The sequence below is a fragment of the Cucurbita moschata genome, unplaced genomic scaffold (assembly GCF_002738365.1).
Source record: "Cucurbita moschata cultivar Rifu unplaced genomic scaffold, Cmos_1.0 Cmo_Scf00004, whole genome shotgun sequence".
In the NCBI taxonomy this organism is placed as follows: Eukaryota; Viridiplantae; Streptophyta; class Magnoliopsida; order Cucurbitales; family Cucurbitaceae; genus Cucurbita; species Cucurbita moschata.
Window position 1 is genome coordinate 3,232,379 of NW_019268520.1, and position 22,254 is coordinate 3,254,632.

The 22,254-nt window shown below is 35.4% G+C and overlaps 4 protein-coding genes across 4 annotated transcripts; 2 read left to right on the forward strand and 2 right to left on the reverse strand.

The window, feature by feature from the left end:
- Positions 1–1,677: 1,677 nt before the first annotated feature.
- Positions 1,678–4,803, reverse strand: LOC111441385 (transcription factor ICE1-like). The gene is made up of 4 exons (XM_023078346.1): positions 3,611–4,803; positions 3,233–3,487; positions 2,196–2,366; positions 1,678–2,011 (listed from the first exon to the last, which is right to left on the reverse strand). The coding sequence occupies exons 1-4, from the start codon at positions 4,718–4,720 to the stop codon at positions 1,928–1,930; spliced, it is 1,620 nt and encodes a 539-aa protein (XP_022934114.1). The 5' UTR covers positions 4,721–4,803; the 3' UTR covers positions 1,678–1,927.
- A 3,927-nt stretch (positions 4,804–8,730) lies between these two features.
- Positions 8,731–11,786, reverse strand: LOC111442080 (short-chain dehydrogenase reductase 2a-like). Its single transcript, XM_023079345.1, has 3 exons — positions 11,521–11,786; positions 11,353–11,427; positions 8,731–9,681 (listed from the first exon to the last, which is right to left on the reverse strand). Exons 1-3 carry the CDS (start codon positions 11,538–11,540, stop codon positions 8,886–8,888), a joined length of 891 nt encoding a protein of 296 aa, XP_022935113.1. The 5' UTR covers positions 11,541–11,786; the 3' UTR covers positions 8,731–8,885.
- Positions 11,787–17,371: 5,585 nt separating this feature from the next.
- LOC111441774 lies at positions 17,372–20,785 on the forward strand. The gene is made up of 2 exons (XM_023078871.1): positions 17,372–18,179; positions 19,693–20,785. Exons 1-2 carry the CDS (start codon positions 17,592–17,594, stop codon positions 20,392–20,394), a joined length of 1,290 nt encoding a protein of 429 aa, XP_022934639.1. The 5' UTR covers positions 17,372–17,591; the 3' UTR covers positions 20,395–20,785.
- A 589-nt stretch (positions 20,786–21,374) lies between these two features.
- LOC111441775 lies at positions 21,375–22,235 on the forward strand. The gene has a single exon (XM_023078872.1). The coding sequence runs from the start codon at positions 21,795–21,797 to the stop codon at positions 22,122–22,124; it is 330 nt and encodes a 109-aa protein (XP_022934640.1). The 5' UTR covers positions 21,375–21,794; the 3' UTR covers positions 22,125–22,235.
- The last annotated feature ends 19 nt before the right edge of the window (positions 22,236–22,254 follow it).

The window sequence follows — 22,254 nt, forward strand, 5'->3', positions numbered from 1 at the left end:
AATTTATAAAAAATAAAATAAAATAATTAACCGACCAAATTTTACCATAGTTAATAGCGACCACCCACAACGTTTGTTTCCATCAACCCTCTTTACAATTAGAGCAACAAACCATGTGTTGGGCCTAGCCCAAAAGTATTTCGGCCCAGGTTGAAAATAAGTTCATTATTGGGCCTAGCTCAAAAGTATTTTTGGCCCATGTTGAAAATAAGTTCATTGTTGGGCCTAGCCCAAACATATTCCGGCCCAGGTTTATCAAACCATAGCTCTACCTTAATTTTGTTTGAAAATAAGTTGCAAGGCTTCCATTTCAATCTCAGTGAATCATTATTATTTGCAAAGACTCTGAGCCATGAAATGTTCATTCACTGACTTAGCTACTTATGATTAATCACGACACATCGTCTAATGATTCATATTGCATAAGTGAACGACTATATATATATTGAATAATAGAGATCTATTGCCTTCTACGAGCGACAGAACCTAATCTTAGTAGGACCGATCTTCCATCTAATCCAAATTAACCTATACCCTTAAGTTGTTTTCGGTGGGACACTGCCAAATTTGGCAGTGTATGTAGAGAGCAAAAATATCTTTGGAGATTCAGAAATATCTCCAAGATGAGAACTTTCTCTAAATGAATAAAATATCAAAGGAAGAGGAAGCAAAGGAATCTTATCCAGAGGAACAGGCTCCAATGTATCTTACACTGTTCTATATAAATGGATAATCAGGCACTTGCTTATTCTCTTAAATCTCAAGCTTACTAAACACCATCACTTCCATTTTCAATTCCCCTTCTTAATCTCGTATGGCTCTCTCTTCTCGGGTCGCTTGGAACACAAAGCAATCGCCTCGGTCACCTACGACACGTAGGTGGTCGATTATAATGTTGCTTATCTTACAAGTCATTTTTTCTTATCAGCTTCTCTTTCGTAAATCACTCATATATCGATAGAGGTATTCATTTAATTCGTAGGATTGAGATTCTGTGGAGACCCGTCCCGTATGGGGAATAGGAGAGGAAGTGGAGAGAGATTTCTATCTATAAGCTACACAAGGCAGAGGTTGTTGTTGTTGTTGTTTGGAGTGTGTTTTAATAGCTCTTAGTTAGGCCATCTCGTTTTCACAATTCTAAAAACTTAAATGTTACCCCATTTTTTAATAGATGATCGGGCTGAATTAGATTTTTTCTTTATTTGAGTTAGATTGAATTTTTCGAAAAATTTAAAAATTTTGATTGACAAATTTTTATAGTGTTAACGCAACCAACGACCCAATTCAATCCTACTCTACTTTTAAAAATAATAAAAATATTTAACGGTTTGTAACCGAGGTCAATCATTCACTATGACTCATAAATGTTTAATATTTGATCTCTGTGAAATTTTAGTCCTTAGTAAAACATGTATGGTAGATAAGTAAGATTTTTTCTCAACAAGTTAAATAGTGTTGGACTATGAACTCTATTTGAATTACTCAAGTCACCGGCTCAAAATTACGAGTTGACCCAAAAGAGTTTTTCGACCGGACTCAACCTATATACACTCCTAACTAAATCGTATATATGTTTCTTAAAATTGAATTATGTTTAGGTTTCTCTCATACATCTAAAAAGCACAAAATTATTGGAGGAAGGCTGTTGAGTTCATCATGGAGATGTTAGAGCAGTGAAAATTTTCAAATGGGAGAAAGATAAGGAGGAAACTACGTTCAGAAGAAAATCATATTCCAAAAGAACTCAACCAAATGAGGTTGGTTGATCTTGCAGTGTGTTCTAAAAGCAAAATAAAATATAGTAGCTGTGGATGATGGGAACGCACCCGCCTTCATGAATAAGACGGAGCTAACTGTGGTTGCATTTACAGAACTTGTAGAAGCATAAAAACATCACTGCAATGGCTGCATTTCAGAACAGCTTCACTTAAACAACACCATGTAAACCAGCTGAATCCAACAGCACTGCTTTAATTTGCTCCGGTGAGACCTCCTCGCCTTCCTTGGATTGCTGAAACGAGTCAAAAAAACGGTGAATCTTTCGGATATATATAATACGAACATGGAAGAATTCGAACCAAAGCGACAGAAATGGCGAGTTCCATGAGCAGATATGCATATATATATCAAACCATACCAGATTGAGGAATTCAATGGGGCGAGACGAAAAAAGGAAAAAGGATAACAGAACGAACCTCGGCGCGAAACACGTCTAAAGCAAATCCATTAAAACAGCTTATCACAGCTTGTTGGATGTCCAAGCCAAGGTTGTCCAGAGCCTTCATGGTGGATAGCAAGAGACCTGGCTTGCGAGAACAAAACATGTGAATATTGACAGCTCTGCCTTCTCTGGCTCGGACTTCAACCTGTTATATATGAACGATACCGATGCCGATACCGATCATGATTTGAAGCAGAACTTCATAAGAAAATGCATATAAATCCGATAAATGTTCGAAAAGGAAACCAGGTTCATAAGAATAGTTGCAGAAAATGAATGTAAATCATGGTTAAGTTTCATATTCATCGGTATCCTGTTGATCTGACTTCCTTAGACAGAAGTAAGATGAAAAGGACTGAAGCCCAAACAAAAGGGATTCATCTCCTACAGTTGATCATATTTTCTGAAGCTGAAAGAGACTGACACTCACATGATACAGCTAGTTTAAGAAACTACAGACAGTACACCATTGAAAGTGTGTTTGGTAGGACTCTTCAGAGTAACCTTGTACACATGTAGCACGTGTAACCGCTCAAGCCCATCACTAGCAAATATCGTCCTCTTTGGGGCATTCCCTTTCGGGCTTCCCCTCAAGGTTTTAAAACATGTCTTCTAGGGAGAGGTTTCCACACCCTTATAAAAGAATGTTTCGTTCCCCTCTCCCACCGACGTGGGATCTCACAACCCAGTGGACTTGGGCTGTTACAACGTCCCACACAAGTATCTACATTGGATCTCATTGTTTGGGGGACGTCCTATTGATTCATTTGACTAAAATTAAGCTTCAGAACTAACCCATTCGATCAAGGAGAATTTAGTTCATGCAATGGTAGCTTCGACATTCAAGCAAGCTTAAAATTACTAAGCAATCATTTAAATCACTAATATAAGAAAGAACTGCAATGCCCTTACCTCTTCAGAACCAATTTATTAGCTCTAGATGCATATAGATACAAAGCACAAAAATACCACCAAAGCTATAAGAAGCAAAGGGGGAAATTGGATAGTTACCCTGGCAGGCTGAGCTTTGGGGCTTGACATGGAGCTTGGACACAGCTCTTCTTTGACACGACAGGGAAGATTCGGCAGCATCGGTATCGGCAGCGTCGGCGTCAAAGGGTGAAAGCTTGCAGGAGGCTGCAACGAAGAACCAGGAGGAGGAGGAGGAGGAGGAGTCGACTCAAGTTCATTATGGAGTTCATTTATCTTTTGAAGAAGCTCCTTCAGGTAATCAATGGCATCTCCAAGGATTGAAGCTCTATCCATCTGTTACACTTAACGGTTACAAATTCGATGCAATTATGCCAGAAATCCAAATGATTCAGAGCCATAAAAAACTAAGAACATTTATTCTATCTTGAAATCGATAGCAAAAGCCAGAATCCGTACCTTGCTGATTTTGGGTACGACGGACCTAAGCATGTAGAGTCTATCATTCAGCTTCTTTCTCCGCCGTCGCTCCGCCATGAGATTTTTCGCCGGCATCCCCTTCCTCTTCCCCTTCTGGTTTCCGTCAGTTACAGTGGTGTTGGCATTGGAATTGCTTCCGGAGTTTTTAGCATTAACATTGTCCTCTAGCTTATTATACTCATTGGCTTCATCGGAATCGTAATTCAAGCGAGAAATATCCAGGCTGTCGTCCTCAATGTCTTCGTCGCTGTTCTTCATCAGCCTCTCCATATTCGGCATCCACATTGAGCCGTCTCCAAATTTAGAACCCGAAACCTCCAAATTCTCTAGTTTATCAACTCCGGAAGAGCCAACTCGATGCGCCGCCCGCTTCTGGAACAGCGTCGGCTGTGTGCCGCCGACCTGAGGGAACGATTCAGGAGGTCTCAAAGCCTTTGACCTATTCTGAAACAGAGCATTCCCGCAACCATCGAAGCTCTCGAAGGCATCCGTCGGATTAAATCCAGCGCCGAATGCCGGAGGGTTATCAGCGACCGGAAATTCCGCGTTGTTTAAGCTTAGTTCCTGATTACCGATTTGAGGAAGAGACGAAATGCCGTTGAATCCCATCATACCTGAGGAATTCGAAACTTGGTTCCCCTGGTAAGAACCAAGCAGGCCATTCTCACCGCCCAAATCGAAGCCGTTTTCAAAATTACTGCTACAAGCAACGTTATAAAGAGAAGGGAAACAGGATTTCTGAGGAGGCAACATGGATTGGGAATGGGAAGGATCAAGAGCAAAAGCCTGTGATGCAGAACAGGCAGAGGAAGAATCTATGGGGCGTAAGAGCAAGTTATCCGGCGGATTGGAGTTGAAAGGAAGGTCTCGAACATCGGGGTGTGAAGAGAGGGAATGAAAATCTTGGTTCGAAGGATTCAGAGGAGTAGTAGAGTTCATGTACCAGTCGGATTGGAGCATGGATTTGAAGGAGGAAGCGGAGCCAGCAACAGCGATGTCATCGTTGTTGTGGTTGTTGGTTCTGTTCCAAGAAGCGCCGTCGTGATGGTCGCCGTCAAGCCAAAGGATTCCGGTGGATTTCGGTAGCATTTGGGCGGAGAGAGTTGCAGAGCAGAGGAGAGGAGAGAAAATGGTGAAGGAAGGGAAAAGGCTTTTGAGTGTGAGAGATGGAGACGAAATGAACACAAATATATTCTAAAACTTTGATTGTTACGTTTTAGCGCAAAAAGAGTAGACCGCCAATGTGTGGTTCTCTCTCTCTCCCAATTTTCCTCTTCACAATCAAAATTCAACACAAAATGGCAAACCATCCCGATCCACATTGCGGTGTGTCGAGCATTTCGGTCGATGTGAGCTCTCAGAGAAGATTATACTGTCGTCCTCGAAGTAACATATAACCGTTCAGCAACGCCCTTCCACTCGGCTTTGTTGGACCACTGAAGTCGACGTTCATCCCTGCTTGACAAGCTAAAGAGAAACTGATCTCAAGTAGCTCAACTCGACAGTTCTTCGATCTATACACTAACTGAAGTATCGAAGCACACGTAACTGACCAAAGCGACAATATCTACTTGCAGTGGCTTTTGATGTTACAAATTGTATAAGAGCCAAACAGGGGTGGTGTACCAACGAGAATGCTTGACCCCAATTGGGGTGGATTGTGAGTTCCCACGTCAGTTCGAGAGAAAAAACAGAGCATTTCTTAAATTTGTGTGGAAACTTCTCCCTAATAGACTCGGGTCAAAGCAGACAATATCTTCCTCACCAGACTACTCAGCTAGCTACCTGATCAAATATCTCAACTAGGATATGATGTGAAGCTGGAGATTCAAACTTTTGACCTCTTAATCGAAAATATATACCATAAAAGATTAAATTTTGTTGACGTATATAGCTTAATTTATGTATAAGTTGATCTATTTACGTCTTTAAGGAAAAAAATCAACATTATCTAGATTTGTTATTAATGCAATTCATATGGTTATTTGAAGAAGTGAAAATGATTTTTTTTTTTTAATTGGATTAGTATTTTTTAAAAAATATATCTATTTTTAAAAAGTCGAAAACGTGATGCTTAATTGTCAGTTATGTCTTATATGAAGAAAAACGCTCTTTGAACACAAAGTTTGTGTGATTTAAATCGTCGCGCGATATAATCGTTTTCCTGTTTTTCATATACATGTATCTGTAACCGTTCTACGCGTTTTTCTTAATTTAATCATCAAAAAGATGAAAACGACAATTTAAGACAACCGTTCCGTTGTTTTTATCTTTCGTATGAATATGATATTTTTCTTTACCAATTTGGACATATTAGCATGAATAATTTTTTTCAATAAGTTAATTTTAAAATATCTATTTCTTAAATTTGTAATTTAATGTTATAAAAGCAATGTTAATATTAATTTTGAATTTATTTTAAACTTACCGGAATTTAATGTCATCGTTTTCGTCTAAATATCTCGTATAAATAAAGATAGCATCCAAAATTATCTTTAAAAAAAAGAATGAATAAAATATAGAAAAACTTATAAATATTAGTAAAATATAGATTTATTTATAAATTTAATCTAACTTTTCTATACAAACATAATTTTTTTTTAAAAATTAATTTGATGATAAAATCATTTAAATTTATAAATTTACAATTTTATTGTTTAACCCGCTCTTAAATTATATATGATTTTTCAAAATTTAAAAATTTAGAAATTTATCAGATTGTTTAATAACTTCAAATACATTAAAATATTAACCATATATATATATATATATATACATATTATATATATATTGATTCCACTTGTCACAATCACACTTTTGATAGCAGCGGATTTGTAATTGTGTGCACTCACTTTTCGATAATAAGTGGGCTAAGTCAATTCGTTCTTACGTCGCCTACGGCTAAGCGACGTATGCTCAAGCTACTGGACTCGGTTTAAGAAGAAGGTTTTAGAAAATGAGGACAGAAAGAGATTTTCGAAAGAGAGATTTTGAAAGAGGTTAATATATGCAACCAAGAGAGTAACAACAACCGCTCACAGTATATAACTATTGGTACGGGAAGTTATATATATATATATATATAATTAAAAAAAATATTAATTTTGTATTGCCATTGGAACCACGCCACATTAATTACAAATTGGAAAAGTAAATTAATAATGGAGGAGATGAGAGGCAAATTTTGGAATAAATTTTATAGAACAAACCCCAAGTTTCTCGTGATTCTCTTCCCTTCTCCAAAATTCACCGCCATTTTTCTAATTTCAAATTAACTTAATTATTAAAAAAAAATTATTACTTTGTTTATTTATTTTTATTTTTAAGGTCAAAATAAACAAAAAAATAAATAAATAAATAAATAAGAATATAATTTTTTTTAATGATGATTTAATTTTTATATTCTCAACTTTATAATAATTTAGCCTCGAACCTAAGTAATATAAATATTATGATTCTCAGTTAATTTATCGGTCTAAATAGGTAAGAATTTTATTTAAATTTTCATAATATTTTCACAATCCAAGCTGAATCGTTACAAATTGTAAAGCACAAAGATTAAACCGTTAAAAACGAATATTCAGCGACTAAATTGTCAATTCTATGAAAATTCGAAGACCAAAAGTGTTTTCTTTTAACTTCCAACTTTATTTTCGGGCCGAAGGCATAGTCTTCTTCTTTGTTCATGGTTGATTTCTCCTCCTTTATTGTCTACCTCTAATAATATTCACTTTTTTTTTTCTCTTTCCTTAAAGTCAACAGAGTAGGATATAGATTACGATGTATTGCCATTACAACAGGTACGATTTTTTCCTTCGTAAAAGAAAATCTCTGTTTATACTGAAAATAAAGAAATGAGTGGAAATAGATTTTTCCCGGTTAACTAAACGGGATTGGGACAGAGATTATGACTCTTCCCTGTTAACTAAACAGGTCTGGAAACAGAGATTGTGATTTTCTCTGTTAACTAGACGTAGCTGGATATCGAGATTATGATTTTTTTTTTTTTTTGTTAGGTATTGAACGGTCACACCAATAATTATAGTGACTATTTAGATCGTGGTGAAATCAAAATATAAAATTTATTAATGTATAAAAATCATAATAAATTTTTTTTTTTCATATTTTGAACTAATTAATATATGATATATGTTTGAATTATAATAAAGAGAACAAAAAGTGGAGGAGAATGGGAGTGAATCTCCATCACATGGAAAGGAAAGTTGGGGTTTGAGAGAGAATGTGGATAGTATGGATAACGCAGGGCACACGTGGCCAACATGCAACTTCACCAGACATGCAGTCACTGTAATGCAAGCTGGATAATCCTCTCCATGTGCCCACTCTCATTTTTTGTCCCTCTCTCCCTCCTTAAAACTATACCTTAAATTCAATTCCGACCTAAATTCTTCCTATATTAGTTCTTGTTTAGCTCTCAATTCGATCGATAGAGTCGAGTTTTTATATAACGCTCCGTGCTCAAGATTCAATATAGTTAAACTTATAGTTGATTCTTTATGTAACGTCTCATACCCAAGATTCAGATTTGAGTTTGCAATATGCGTACTTCGTTATTTTCCTGCATCCCGCACGATATGGTCACATAAAATTGCTAGAAAAAACATGTTTAATTTTAGAGTTTCTATGACTGAGCTATCGAACAAAAAGATGTATGTAGTTCACATGTCCACTATTAGATGAACATGACTCTCCATAATGATATGATATTGTCCACTTTGAGCATAAGCTCTCATTGCTTTGCTTTGTGTTTCCACAAAAGGCCTCATTCCAATGAAAGGAGTATCTTTTGAGTATAAACTCATGATCATTCCCTAAATTAGTCGATGTGGGACTTTTATCATCCGATTTTCAAGCTGCATCTTACTGATAGAGGTACCGCTCAGATACCATTTGTTTCATGTCTAAGATTCAGATTCGACATATGTATACACTAGTATACATCTTCTCCTCTACACGTGTGTTATTCTTGAGCTTGACTAATTGAATCGACGTTAGATCTAGGTTAGGTCGGAATAGGGTTAATTTATTGGATTAACTCACTTAAAATTAAATTATATAACAAAAAAAATCAATGTTGCCAAATTCGCTCATTATTTGAACAATAAAATTATGAACAAATAACAATTCAAAATTCAAAAGCAGAATTTAAAACATTTTAGACTTGGGAGAACTAAAAAACAAACACAAGGGGGGCTAAATTTGTTTTTTTCTTATCTACACACGTGGCAGTAGACTAGTGGAGGGAAGGGAACTCGAGGTTTTTGAAACAAGTAAAACCGCCGTCGACGACAAGGTTATGACCGGTGATGTATTTGGCATCATCAGACGCCAAATACAGAGCCGCTTTCGCCACGTCACCCTCCTCGCATTTTGCGCCCTTAAGAACCCCAAGCCCATTGATTATTCCAACAATCTCTTCCCTACTAACCCCTTTGTAAACTTCCCCTATCCCACTCACCGCCATCGCCGTCGCCACCGGCGCCGGCGATATGCAGTTCACCCTCACTCCACTCCGGCAGAGCTCCGTCGCCACCGCCCTCACTATCCCCGGAATGGCGTGTTTAGATATAGAATAGGGATGTGGGCCCAACCCACCCATGAGCCCACTTATACTCGAGGTACACAGGATGGACCCGGACCCAGTTGGGACCATGACTCGAGCCGCGTGCTTTATACCAGCCACGACAGCACGTACGTTGACTCTCATTACTCGATCGAACTCGGCCAGGTCCAGCTCTGCTATGCTCGGCGGCACCGCCGGTCCGGTGATTCCAGCATTGTTGTACATAATATCTAGCTTCCCGTGGTGGACCACCGCGAAGTTCACAGCGGCGGCAACTTCCGACTCCACTGCCACGTCGCATTGTACGAATTTGGCGGTGGGGCCCAGTTGCTCGGCTACTTGTGAGCCCAGTGTGGTGTCGATGTCGGCGATGAATACATGGGCCCCATGATCGACGAACTCTTGGGCTGTGGCCCGGCCCAGCCCATTTGCTGCCCCTGTGATCAAAGCCACCTTGCCGTCCAGCCTGATTCGAAAAACAAAAAGGGCATAATTAAGGCCCATTAATAACGATTTTTTTTTTAATTTTCTTTAATTCCAAATATATCTAGAAATAAATTTAAACTCACTTTTAATATAAATTATTAATAGAAAAATGTGGTAAAGAATTTAGGAGCAGGACTCATTTTCATGCTGTCATTTTCGGGCCTATAATTAAATATTATTACATTTTGCCGAAAAGGAATTGTGACAGAAATGACAGCTGCAGAAAGCGAAGGGGGTGAGGGCACAATTCCTTAAATTTTCATATTTCATATTTATTTTTATTCGTATTAATAAAAACATTCCTACAAAATTATCGTCTCAATTATTTATAAATAATTGTCGTCACAAAACAAAACTATTTAAGCACGATAAATTTTATAAATTCAATTTAAATTTTAAACTTTCGTGATTAATCAATTAGACGGTTTATTAATGATTTGTAATTATTTTTTCTTATGTTACTTTAAAATATTTTTTTTATCTAACATGTGCATGTCACCGGACTATAATTGTGTAGACAAAAAGAAGAAAGATGAGTTAAAAATGTTACCCAAATAAGGCATAAAGTTGATGACATATTTTCTCAATGTTTTTTTTAATCTATTTTCGGGGAAAAAATGAGTCAAATCATTAAAAGTGATAGGTCAAATACTATTTAGATATTATTTATTAAAATTTATTCTTCTAAGAAAAATAATTTTAAAAAAATGTGTTTGGAGGCATTATTCCCTTGGTCTCGACTTTATAAATTGTAATTTCAATATGTATAGTAATAGTAATATTTAATATAAAAAAATAAATTATACAAAATATTTTCAATTATATATTTAGATTTTAAAAGTTCTTTTAAGTTATTTTTTTCGTTAAAATCATGTGAACATTGATGCAACAATTAAGCATGACCTATGACATCATGTATAATATCATTCACATAAATATATAATATTTAAAAAATCATAAGGTAAATTATTATAACCGTAAAACAATCTTAATTTACTAAACAATAGTAAATAATAATATCAATCATGTGATCTAGTTTCTATGAATTATTTTTTATTATCAAATTTTATAATTTATAATATTTTAAATAATTTTAAAACTCAAAAATATTTTTTAAACAAATTATAACAATAAAACTCTTTAAAATCGAAACTTATCTCAAAATTCAACCTAAAAAAAAGTCGAGAAACTAAAAAAAAAAGATTAAAAAACAAAGATCTATAAAATAATTTATGTTAAAATACCATTTTAATTTATATATTTATTTTTAAAAAGGACCCTATAAAATACTTCTTAACAGCGTCCTCTTCATAAATTTTGAAAAAAGAAACCACATAATTTATTTATTTTTAATGAAAATATGAATACATACATTTAAAATGATATTTTAACAAAAAAAAATTTATTAAAAAACGATTAAGCGAATCCCAAGGAGTCACGAAAGTAAAGTAAATCCATCAGAATCTTCTTTTCGAATTATTTTTAAAAACAAAGAAAATCAAATTAATCCAAACCGGAAATGCAAAAGAGATGAACAACCTCCATGAATTATTCATGTTCTTAACAGAATTCAGCAAAGCCAAAACGGAAAAGATTAAAAATAAAAAATAAAAAAACAAAATCGGTGAAAATTAATCGAATTATTTATTACCTTCTACGACTGGTAAGTGAAGAAAACGCCCTAAAACCGCCTCTGAGAAGATCATTGCCGATAATCTCAATCTCTCTACAAAACGCGGCGTCGAAGATCAACGGCGGCGATCGCTTTCAACACAATAAGAGAAAACAAAGGAATCGCCTAATAGAAACTAGAACTTACCTGGCGAAGGATCGGAGCATGGCGACGGCGACCGGACGGCCGGAAATTCGCGACGGCGGAGGTTGGATCTGGTACTGTGGAGTTAAGTTAAAGCGAAAGTGATCGGAGAAATTAGAGAGAAAAATTGGAGAATTTATGGGAGAAGAAAAGGAACATTTCTGCTGCAGTTGTAATCGACACGCATTTTCATGCAATCACAGATCAGAAAGAGAGAGAGAAAAAAGAGAGGCGGATTGATGTTGAAGTGAAGGGAACATGGGGTTGTAGACGAGCATCTGACCTGTCCTATTTAATGAACAGTTACTACTTAAATATTTATTATTTTTTTAAAATATTATATTTCGTTAAATTATATGCTTAATTTCATAATTTTTTTAAGTCCGTGTCAAAAATAGTCTATATAAGATTTAAAAATTTTTAAAATTAAAAATTTAATAATTAGTTATAAACTTTTAAGTTGCTCTCTGTAACGGACGCGTTTTAAAGTTTGAGGAGAAGCATAAAAGGGAAAGTCTAAATAAGATAATATCTGTTATTGGTGGGTCTATGTTGTTACAAATGGTATTAGAGCCAGACACCGGACTATGTGTTAGTGAGGAGGTTGTGTGCTAGTAAGGACGTTGGTCCGGAAGGGGGTGGATTTGGCCAGGGTCCCACATCAATTAGAGAAAGGAACGAGTGCCAACAATATATGCTACCGATGGGCCTAATCCGTTAAAAATGATATCAAAGATAGACACTAAACTATATGTCAGCGAGGAAGCCGTGTGCCGACCCATCAATTGAAGAAAGGAACGAATGTCAGCGAGAACGCTAGGCCCTAAAGGAGGGTGGATCGAGAAGGCTATGTGCGAATAAAGATGCTAGCCTAGAAGGAATGTGGATTTGGCAGGGATCCCACATCGATTAAAGAAAGAAACGAGTGCAAGTGAGAACACTAGGCTATGAAGGAGGGTGGATTGTGATGTCCCACGTTGGTTGGGGAGAATAACAAAACATTCCCTATAAGCATCTTGTGTGGATACGGACAAAAGAAAAAAAAAAGTATTAATTTAAATATATTTTAAGAACATTAATGTATAACTTTTTACTCGGATATAATTTTTTTTTAATTGCATATAAATTAAAAAAAAAAAAAACACGATAATAAAAAACGTAACTATTTTTCGTAAAATTTGAACCGTTTTTTTTTTATTAGCTTGTCTTTCCCTGTTTGTATTACTCATTTAAAAAAAAATTATCTACATAATAATTTTTTTTATTATTTTGGTGAAGTTGTTGTACAATAATAATTTTATTTTAAGTAACTTGTTGTCTAAATTTATTAATTTATAATATTTATAATTTAAATTAATTTTATTATAAGATTTGATGCTGGATACCGAGTTAATTTATTAATACAAATGGGTCAGAACTGAAAATCCCTATTTTTAGGGGGAAACATGAAATTAAAAAAGAACTGTACTGTAAATTCAGAAAATGTTGGGGTTTTTTTTTAAGAAAGTGCTTAAAGTTTTATAATAAAGACAAAATATATATTTAATTATAAAGTATGTGTACGTACAAAATTATGTGCTGCCAAATCCTGCCTGAAATTGAGGAGAAAATCACATTTATAACATTTTTGATCCATAAAATAATGCAATTCTTTTGTCAACTTTCGGAATGCCTCTCTCTCTCTCCTCTTTCTCTCTCATATTTTTGTAGCCATTTTTATTTTTTTCGAAGAGCATAAAATAAATAGTTTTTTTATTTAATCTTGGCATAATTTAATAAATAAATAAAACAATTATCATAATTTAAAAAAGTTATGTTTTGATATAAAAATATTTAAAATTTAAAAAATACGTGGCAAAAAAATGGTGGTGGATTATATAAAATTAATATAATGTAATAAAATGAAGCGCGTGTTAATAATTAGATATATGTTGGGAGACAAAAAGGTGATCAAGCTACTATTATAAACATATAATAATTAATAATAATATGAAAAAGGAGGTTGGACATGATTCATGAAGTTACAGATAAAATCCAGCTGTACCACAGTTGAAGTTATGTTCCACAATAAATATTATCATGCTCGTATTTAATACATACTTTTAATTAATTAATTTACAGTTCAATATATAAATTGTGGATTCGCTACGCATGCATCTTAATTTATTATTATTGTTATTATTATTTTTTTACTTTTTTTTTCCAACCGACCATTTGCCTTTTAACATAATTTTAATTAATTTTACAATAAATGATTGATTCAGCTAATTAGTTAAACAATTGTAAAGGGAAAGCTTAATTATTCTTTTTTATATATATATATATATAAGTGAGTTATTTATTTATCTATTCATTTTATTTTTATTATAACATTTGAAAATATTTTATTTGAATCAATCATCTCCACGTCTTGCCTGTTCATTAAGTGGATTTATTCTAGTGCAACAAAGGCGGGAACTATTTCTGCAAAAAATAAATGATCTACTTTTCATTCTAAGAGTCGACATATATGAAAGAGTCATCTCTCTCTCTCTCTTCGAGCACTAGTAAGTAGTTGCGATAGATAGATTCTGAACAAACTGAAAAATCGACTATTATTAATATGCTAGTGCAACAGTGCTTAATCAAAGACAAGTCGATGTTTCTTGCTTTTAATCCGACTTTTTTAGATATTTGAATAAGTTTAGGCTGATCTCGATCTTGATATATATAGTTAAAATATCATCACTAATCCAATAGGGTTAAGCACAACCATTGTATGAATAATTATATTTATGATTTGGAATTTTATATATAAATTTACGAAAATGATTTATAAATTTTAGGGATAAATTTAGGAAAGGAATTAGGTAGGTTAGAAAAAACGTTTGAGAAATTTTAGGAATAGATTGACTAATATACCCCTCCACGTTCATCATCCCAAGAAATACGAAGCAACACAAAGTAGTAGTTTATATTTTTTGTAAATCTCTTATCGATTGGTCTTAATAAAGTGTGCTAGTGTTTCCCACGTATACGTATAGTTATATATATATATATATATCAAATGGAATTATTAGTTTATCCAAATTTTATGCCCAAATGAATAATAACATACCATTAAAAGAAAAAAATAAAAAATAAACACAACACTAAAAAAAACTTAAAATATAATAGAATAAATATTTTTCAAGCAAAAGATTAAATACATGGACAAAAAAATGTGCCATAAATGTTTCCACGGGGGACAGAATTTTATAATCTAAATTTTGTAAATATAATATTTTTAATGCCAAAAAATTGTAGGAGTAAATATAATATTTTTTAAATATTTTTCTTGTAGGTTAATTTTCATACTCTAAATTTTTCCCATTAATTTTATTTTTTTACGACAATAAATATTTTAAAATAAAATAAATGGTAACAACTAACTTATTTTTTAATATAATAATAAAAATATCACATATAACTTTTAATTTTTATAAATTAGCTATTACATCAATTTATATTCTTTATTTTAATTAAAAAATATCTGAAAAAATATATTTTTATAATAAAATTTAAAATTATAGCAAATAAATAAAAATTTTCAAAATTGAAACTTATTTTAAAATTCAAATATTAGTCGGGAGTGTAGTCTATTACATGTAGAAGGGTTATTCCTTTTGTATGGGGACTGGTCATTCAACAACTTGCCCTTACTATACAAAATAATTAATTAAAAATTCTCTTTTTCTCTTATTCATGGTCCCCCAATTCTTTTAATATTTACTCATAAAGCCCTATTTTTTTTTCTTTTTACATGATTGGTCACTTTTCAATGCCCCATTCCCTTTTCCATAATTATTTTATTTTATTTTTTAAAATAAAATCATGGGTTATTTATTTAATTATAATATTTTAATTTCATATCGGTATAGTTTGGACTCCAATTATAATTTGGTTATTATATTTATAGTTTAAAATAATATGGATTTAATTGAATTTAAATACATAATAATTAATTAATAGGGTCAAATGATTTATTTACACTTTTAAAAATACTATAAAATAAGATCTAAATCTGATCCCAATATGAAGGGCCTCACCCATTGACATTGGAATATCTGCTGTACGCTGCATTAATAAATAATAATAATAATATATATGCAGATATTAAAAAAAATAAAAAGCTACAGAAATTAATAAATATATAAAATTTAGGTGGGAAGCGCTAGAAGACAACGTTGGTGGTCGAGTTTATTGAAAAAAGAAGACAATATTCGGACATATTGTGTGTATTTTAATTAATTGTCGATTGCCAGCTTGTTACATGGGATTTGTTTAATTAATTAATTAATTAATTAGTTGTTTATGTTTTGTATCTTCTAAACACCACCTATTTCTCACTTTTTCTTTTTAATTATTATTTATACCCCATTGACTTAAATGCATATTAATGATTATTTCTGCCTCAATATATATATATATATATATATATATATATATATATATATATATATATATAGATATATCGATATTTAATTAATTTATTTATTTGTCTAAAATATAACATTAAACTTAAAAAATATATATTATTACTATCTTTAAAATTTTAAATAAATGGTAAAAATGAGGTGTTAGTAGTAAATATTATCCATTTTGATTTGTTACGTATCGTCATTTGACTCACAAACTTAAAAAGCTTATGTTAATAAGAGATTTTCACACGCTTATGAGAAATTATTCGTTTCCCTTTCCAACTGACGTTAGATATCACATTATTAAGTTTCATAAAACATATTAATGAATTAAAGTAATATTAACACCCTTAACATTAATATTAACAAAAATAAATAAATAAATAAAACAAATCTTATCATTGATATATGAATGGAAACCGTCTCGTGAAAAATTACTTCATTTTTTTAATTTTAAAGGCAGTAATATTTTAAAATTTTAAAAATTTTAAAAATTTTAAGAATATTAATATTAATTTTAGAAGTATTGACAATAAGAATATTTAAATATATTTTTGAAGTTGTAAAAAAAATTTAAAAGTAATAATAATCTTTTTTTTTTAAGTTGAAAGGTATTTTTGAAATTATTTAAAAAGTTTGAATATATATTTTAAGTTTGATACCCAAATATTATTATTAAGCTCATTTTAATGTCTGATAATCTGTCTCATCAATACCTAGTGTTCTCTTTTGGCCCATTGGGCCAGTCTTGTATGAGAAAAGGCTTTAGCCCATCAAAGAATGCCACGTGAATATTAAATATTACCAATTGCCACGTGTAATTTCTTCTTCTCTTGTTCACATAAAATGTTAAAAGGCCCTAAGAGCATACCATAGACCAAGCCCACCGATCCGATCTAATAGAGCACGACCGAACTCCAGGTCAATCTCATATACATAGAAAGAGAAAAAGCATGCACGAGATTTGTGATGCATGACAGAAAACTTGGGTTGAATTCATGTAAGATCCCACGTTGTGTTTTAAAGTTTTGAAGAGAAGCCCGAAAGAGAAAGCTCACAGATGACAATATCTACTAGTAGTGGGCTTGAGTTGGGTTTGAGCCGTTACAATTCCGGCATCAATACATTTTCAAGCTACTGTAAATATTTTTTTGACCATAGTATAGTGGTTAGAATAAGGTAAAATAATCGACTTTCATGGAGAGGCCGACGGAGTGTTTTAACCTCGTTGAATTTTGGGCATGTGAGATTGGGCGGAGGCTAGGCTTAAAAATGTTTGGTCTCTTTTGTGTATAACAAATAAACGTGAAAATTTTTAATTGTTTGTACGAAACGGATCATGTGAAACAACGAATGCAAAAACCGAAACAATTTAATTCAAATCCATCTCTTGTGCTATTGAGAAAAAGCCCTTTGCCCAAACCACACCCCGCGGCCCATCTCCGATCAGATCTGTTCTCTTTTTATCTCTAGATCTGCCCACCAACGAGGCAAAAAAAAAAAAGAAAAAAGAAAAAAAAAGAACCCTCGATTCGTTTCTATCTAAAGTATTATGCAGAATTCTTGTTTCGAAATGCTCAATCATGGGCATTAAATCGCTGAGATTGAGAAGATTTGCGCATTGATTTTGCTGAAATGGGATCGGCTGAATCCGTTCAAGTAGCGGAGGAACGAGAGGAAGATGAGGAGGAGGAGGAGGAGGAGGAGGAGGAGGAAGAGGAGGAAGACGACGACGGCGATGATGGTGATGATAATGTCGAGCCGGTGAGGGCTGAATTGGAGAACTATTTGGTGAAGAAGGTTCTTGAGCAGGAGCCGGAGATGCTACCATGTCACGCATTGGCGTCGCCGTTGTCTCCTCAGCTATCATCCCTCGGTACGCCTCGGTTAGGGCCAGCGATCAAGGTTTGGGATCCGTATAATGTCCTGGCGCCGCCGCCGCAGCTTCCTCCACCGCCGATGTTTACGCGGAGCTTCTCGTCGAGTTCTATTGACGACGATCGGGTGGTTATGGAGGTTTTTTTGATCAGCCACGGGGAGTGTGAGTTGAATTTGAGATCGGACTTGGTTGGCGGGCGGTGCCCTGAGGCGGCTTTGACGCCGAAAGGCAAGCGGCAGGCGAGAGCGTTGGCGGTGTTCTTGAAATCACAGGGGGTTCGTTTCAATGCCGTGTTTTCGTCTCCCTTGGATCGGGCTCGATCCATGGCAATTTCGGTTTGCCAGGTAATTACTCGTCTCATTATGCCCATCAACTGTTTGTCATTTGTCCTCTGAGGCATTGAATTCTGTTTGAACTTGTGATTGAATCAATGTAACTTGGTTCGTTAGTCTCTTGTTCATGCTTTGTCTGAATTTTATGGAACGCTTTGTTCAAAGGACCAATGAAGCCGATTTAGAATCTGTGAAGTTCTTAGCATAAACAAACTAAATAAGGAAGGGGCTATGCAGTGCCATTATAACTGTATAGTTTAGGTAAGCTAGCAATGGATAGCACTACGTTCGAGTTAGATCCCACATCGGTTGGAGAGTGGAATGTTCCCTATGACGATGTGGAAACCTCCCCAGTAGACGCTTTTAAAAACCTTAAGGGGAAGTCTGAAAGGGAAAGCTCAAATAGGACAATATCTGGTAGCGGTGAGTTTGGGTTGTTACTAATGGTATCAGAGCTAGACACTGGATGGTGTGCCAGCGAGGATGCTGGGTCCCAAAGGGAGTGGATTATTAGATCTCACATGGGTTGGAGAGGGGAACGAAACATTCTTTATAAGGGTGTGGAAACCTCATCCTAGTAGACGCGTTTTAAAAACCTTGAGGGGAAGCTCGAAAGGGAAATGCCAAATAGGACAATATCTGCTAGTGGTGGACTTGGGCTCTTACAAATGGTATAAGAGCTAAACACTGGATGGTGTACCAACGAAGACACTGGATGGTGTGCTAACGAAGACATTGGTCCCAAAGGGGGTGGATTATTGGATCCCACATTAGTTGGAGAGGAGAACGAAACATTTCTTATAGGGGTGTGGAAACCTCTCCCTAGTAGACACTAGTAGACAGGGGAAGTCCGAAGAGGAAAGCTCAAATAGGACAATATTTGCTAGCGGTGGGTTTGGGTTGTTACCAATGGTATCAGAGCTAGACACCATATGGTGTGCCAGTGAGGGCGCTGGGTCCCAAAAGGGGTGGATTATTAGATCCCACGTCGGTTGGAGAGGGTAACAAAACATTTTTATAAGGGCGTGGAAACCTCGTCCTAGTAGACGCACTTTAAAAACTTTGAGGGGAAGCTCGAAAGGTAAAGGCCAAATAGGACAATATTTCCTAGCGGTGGACTTTGGCTCTTACAAATGGTATAAGAGATGGTGTGCCAGCGAAGACGCTGGCCCCAAAGGGGGTGGATTATTAGATCCCACATCAGTTGGAGAGGAGAACGAAACATTCCTTATAAGGGTGTGGAAACCTCTCCCTAGTAGACAGGGGAAGTCCAAAGAGAAAAGCTCAAATAAGACAATATCTGTTAGTGGTGAGCTTGGGCTGTTACACTTGATGTTCTTAGGGAGGGTTATAGATGATTCGTTTTGTTGATGATGGATCAAAATGGTTGAAAGTATGGCCTGCATGTTAGAAACGATTGATAACTGTAGCTGATACAGCCTACAAGCGACTCCCTTATGTCTTTGATTCTTTTCTCTGCATTGTTTCTTGAATTATGCAAGCCATCTATGCAATGAACTTGTAGGAAATAAATTTTACGGAGGAACAAATACAAACTTCAGATGCCCTTACAGAGATGAGTCAGGGACACTGGGAGCGTTGCCTCCGGTCCGAGATATATACACCTGAAACATTGAGCTTCATCGATAGAATGCAGCCCGACTTCTCGCCACCAGCTGGAGAATCGCTAAGGCAGGTTGAATTCCGTATGGTTCATTTTCTGAACGGAACCATCTTGGAACTTCCTGAAAAGCTCAGGTCAGACGTTGTATCCCACCATCCAAACGAGACACTTCAAATCTCGCACGAACTAACCAACTCAATTCACAATCGAGATAGCCAGTCTCTTCCATCCTCGCAATGGGATTTGCCTCAAAGGCAACGACACGGGATCACGAGGAAAAAGTCTGGCAAAAGCAGGCTGCAAACTGTGACCACCACCGGAGAACATGAAGTTGATGACGAGCTCTCCCCTCGCGATGCAACTCACCAAAGTACACTTAATGATCTACGTATCAGAAACTCTTCCTCGTGTACGACTTGTATCGCCGTCTTCACACATTCAATTCCTATTAAATGTCTTCTCACAGGCCTCCTAGAATGCAGCTTGGTAATGCTGCATAAGTTTTGCATTGAAGATTCATCTGTGACTGTTCTACAGCATTCACTGAAATCGGGCTGGCAGATTAAAACGCTGAACGATACCGCACACCTGAGGCTTCTCTAGAGCAAGAAATTCCATTCCCCTACGGGTCGAGTCGAACACCGAACACCGAACACCGTAGGAGGAGGATCTGTTGTTACATAATGGCCAAATCTGCCATTTATATAATTTTTGGATTGAACATTTATTTTTCCATCCTTTTCCTCATGTTTTTTTGGCACTAGCAGGCAATATTCCTGCATTCCTGTTGTAAACTTCTCTAGTATTTATGATAGATTCCACCCCAACCTCACATAGAATTATGATAGATTCTTTTGATATGTACCATTTTTATTATTGATCTTCAGGCACGATCTTCCCGTGAAAGCAGGTTGGTATCACAGCTCGAGGTGGATGAGAAATCTACTTGCTTGGTTGTTTTGATCATAAAATGCATAAAATGTTGTTCTTTTTATCATCATTTGTAGACATTATCACTAATCTTTAGCCACGATCGTTTCGGGAAAACAGGTCGGTATCGCAACTCGAGGTGGATGGGAAGTCTACTTGCGTGGTTGTTTGATCCCAAAATGTTGTTCTTCTTATCGTCATTTGCAGACATTATCATTGATCTTCAGGCACGTCTCGGGGAATAGATTGGCGTTGGAGTTGGAGACAGATGAGAAATCTACTTGCTTGGTTGTTTTGATCATAAAATGTTCTTTTTATCGTCATTTGCAGACATTATCACTGATCTTTAGGCACGATCGTCTCGGGAAAACAGGTTGGTGTCACAGCTAGAGACGGGTTGGAAATCTACTTGCGTGGTTATTTTGATCCCAAAATGTTGTTCTTATCATCATTTGCTAACATGATCATTGATCTTCAGGCACATCTTCTCGTGTTAACATCGCAGCTCAAGGTGGATGGGAAATCTATTTGCGTGGTTGTTTTGATCATAAAATGTTATTCTTTTTATCATCATTTGCAGACATTATCATTGATCTTTAGGCACGATCGTCTCGGTAAAACAGGTCGACATCGGAGCTAGCTAACGGATGGGAAATGTGTCAATGTCTTGATCCCAAAATGTTGTTCTTTTTGTTATCATTTGCAGACATTATTGTTAAGTGGAAGCAAAAAGACAGCCAAATTGCTACTAGAAAGTAGAAAGAAAGCCTTTTCATGTTGTCACAAAACGGTGCCGTCACATGGGACTGGAACCTGTCCGCCATTAAAATAGCCATCTAAGATCGCTGGAATCTTTCTGTACTTCGAGGACCGAAACCCGACAAAATTACAGTCATACCAAACGACGTCGTAATTTCATGTGGATAACAAACACTGTCGTTCCCGTGATGTTCAGTTACCCAATTCCCAAAACTTCCTCTTCGATTGCTTTATCCCTTCCTTTTCCCATAATTCCCATCAATCTTTCAACCCACCACCTGTAATCATTTCTTAAAAAGCTCTCTCCGACATCAATGGCTACCGCCGCCGCCGCATTCTTCTGCGTTGCCTTGTCTCTGGCTGCCTTTTTTGCCGTATCTCCAGCAGCCGTCTCTGCTATATCGGCTTCTCCACCTGTTCCGCCGCACAGAGCTTCCCAAAATATGTCTTCGTTTTTCCCATCTCCGGTCGATGGGCGTTCTTCTCCCATTTCTGCTGCTCCGGCGCCGGCGACGGCGCTGGAATCCGGCGAGTTCATAGGGAAGAGGAGTGGGTCCAATTCTGTGAAGCTCAATCATGGGATCTCAGCTTTTGGTTTGAGTATTTGTAGTGTTTTTAGTTTAAGACTGTTTCTTAACGTTTGATTCGTAGATTTGATGTTTGAAATTGTGTTTTTAGAACTCTCTTGAATTGTTACCAAAATTGGTTTGAAGTTGTGTGCGTTGATGAATAAATCACTCTTACCTTATTTTAAATATTATTCAACAAATCAAT

What these genes read in the sequence shown, in the direction of transcription:
- LOC111441385 (XM_023078346.1), bottom strand. Translation starts at nt 4,720, where the DNA reads ATGCTACCGAAATCCACCGGAATCCTTTGGCTTGACGGCGACCATCAC. An exon ending in CCAAAGCTCAGCCTGCCAGG is followed by an intron (nt 2,367 to 3,232) that starts GTAACTATCCAA and finishes CATATATAACAG; the next exon opens with GTTGAAGTCCGAGCCAGAGA. An exon ending in TAGACGTGTTTCGCGCCGAG is followed by an intron (nt 2,012 to 2,195) that starts GTTCGTTCTGTT and finishes GACTCGTTTCAG; the next exon opens with CAATCCAAGGAAGGCGAGGA.
- LOC111441775 (XM_023078872.1), top strand. Translation starts at nt 21,795, where the DNA reads ATGGCTACCGCCGCCGCCGCATTCTTCTGCGTTGCCTTGTCTCTGGCT.
- LOC111441774 (XM_023078871.1), top strand. Translation starts at nt 17,592, where the DNA reads ATGGGATCGGCTGAATCCGTTCAAGTAGCGGAGGAACGAGAGGAAGAT. An exon ending in TGGCAATTTCGGTTTGCCAG is followed by an intron (nt 18,180 to 19,692) that starts GTAATTACTCGT and finishes ATGAACTTGTAG; the next exon opens with GAAATAAATTTTACGGAGGA.
- LOC111442080 (XM_023079345.1), bottom strand. Translation starts at nt 11,540, where the DNA reads ATGCTCCGATCCTTCGCCAG. An exon ending in ATGCTCCGATCCTTCGCCAG is followed by an intron (nt 11,428 to 11,520) that starts GTAAGTTCTAGT and finishes CGCGTTTTGTAG; the next exon opens with AGAGATTGAGATTATCGGCA. An exon ending in TCACTTACCAGTCGTAGAAG is followed by an intron (nt 9,682 to 11,352) that starts GTAATAAATAAT and finishes TTTTCGAATCAG; the next exon opens with GCTGGACGGCAAGGTGGCTT.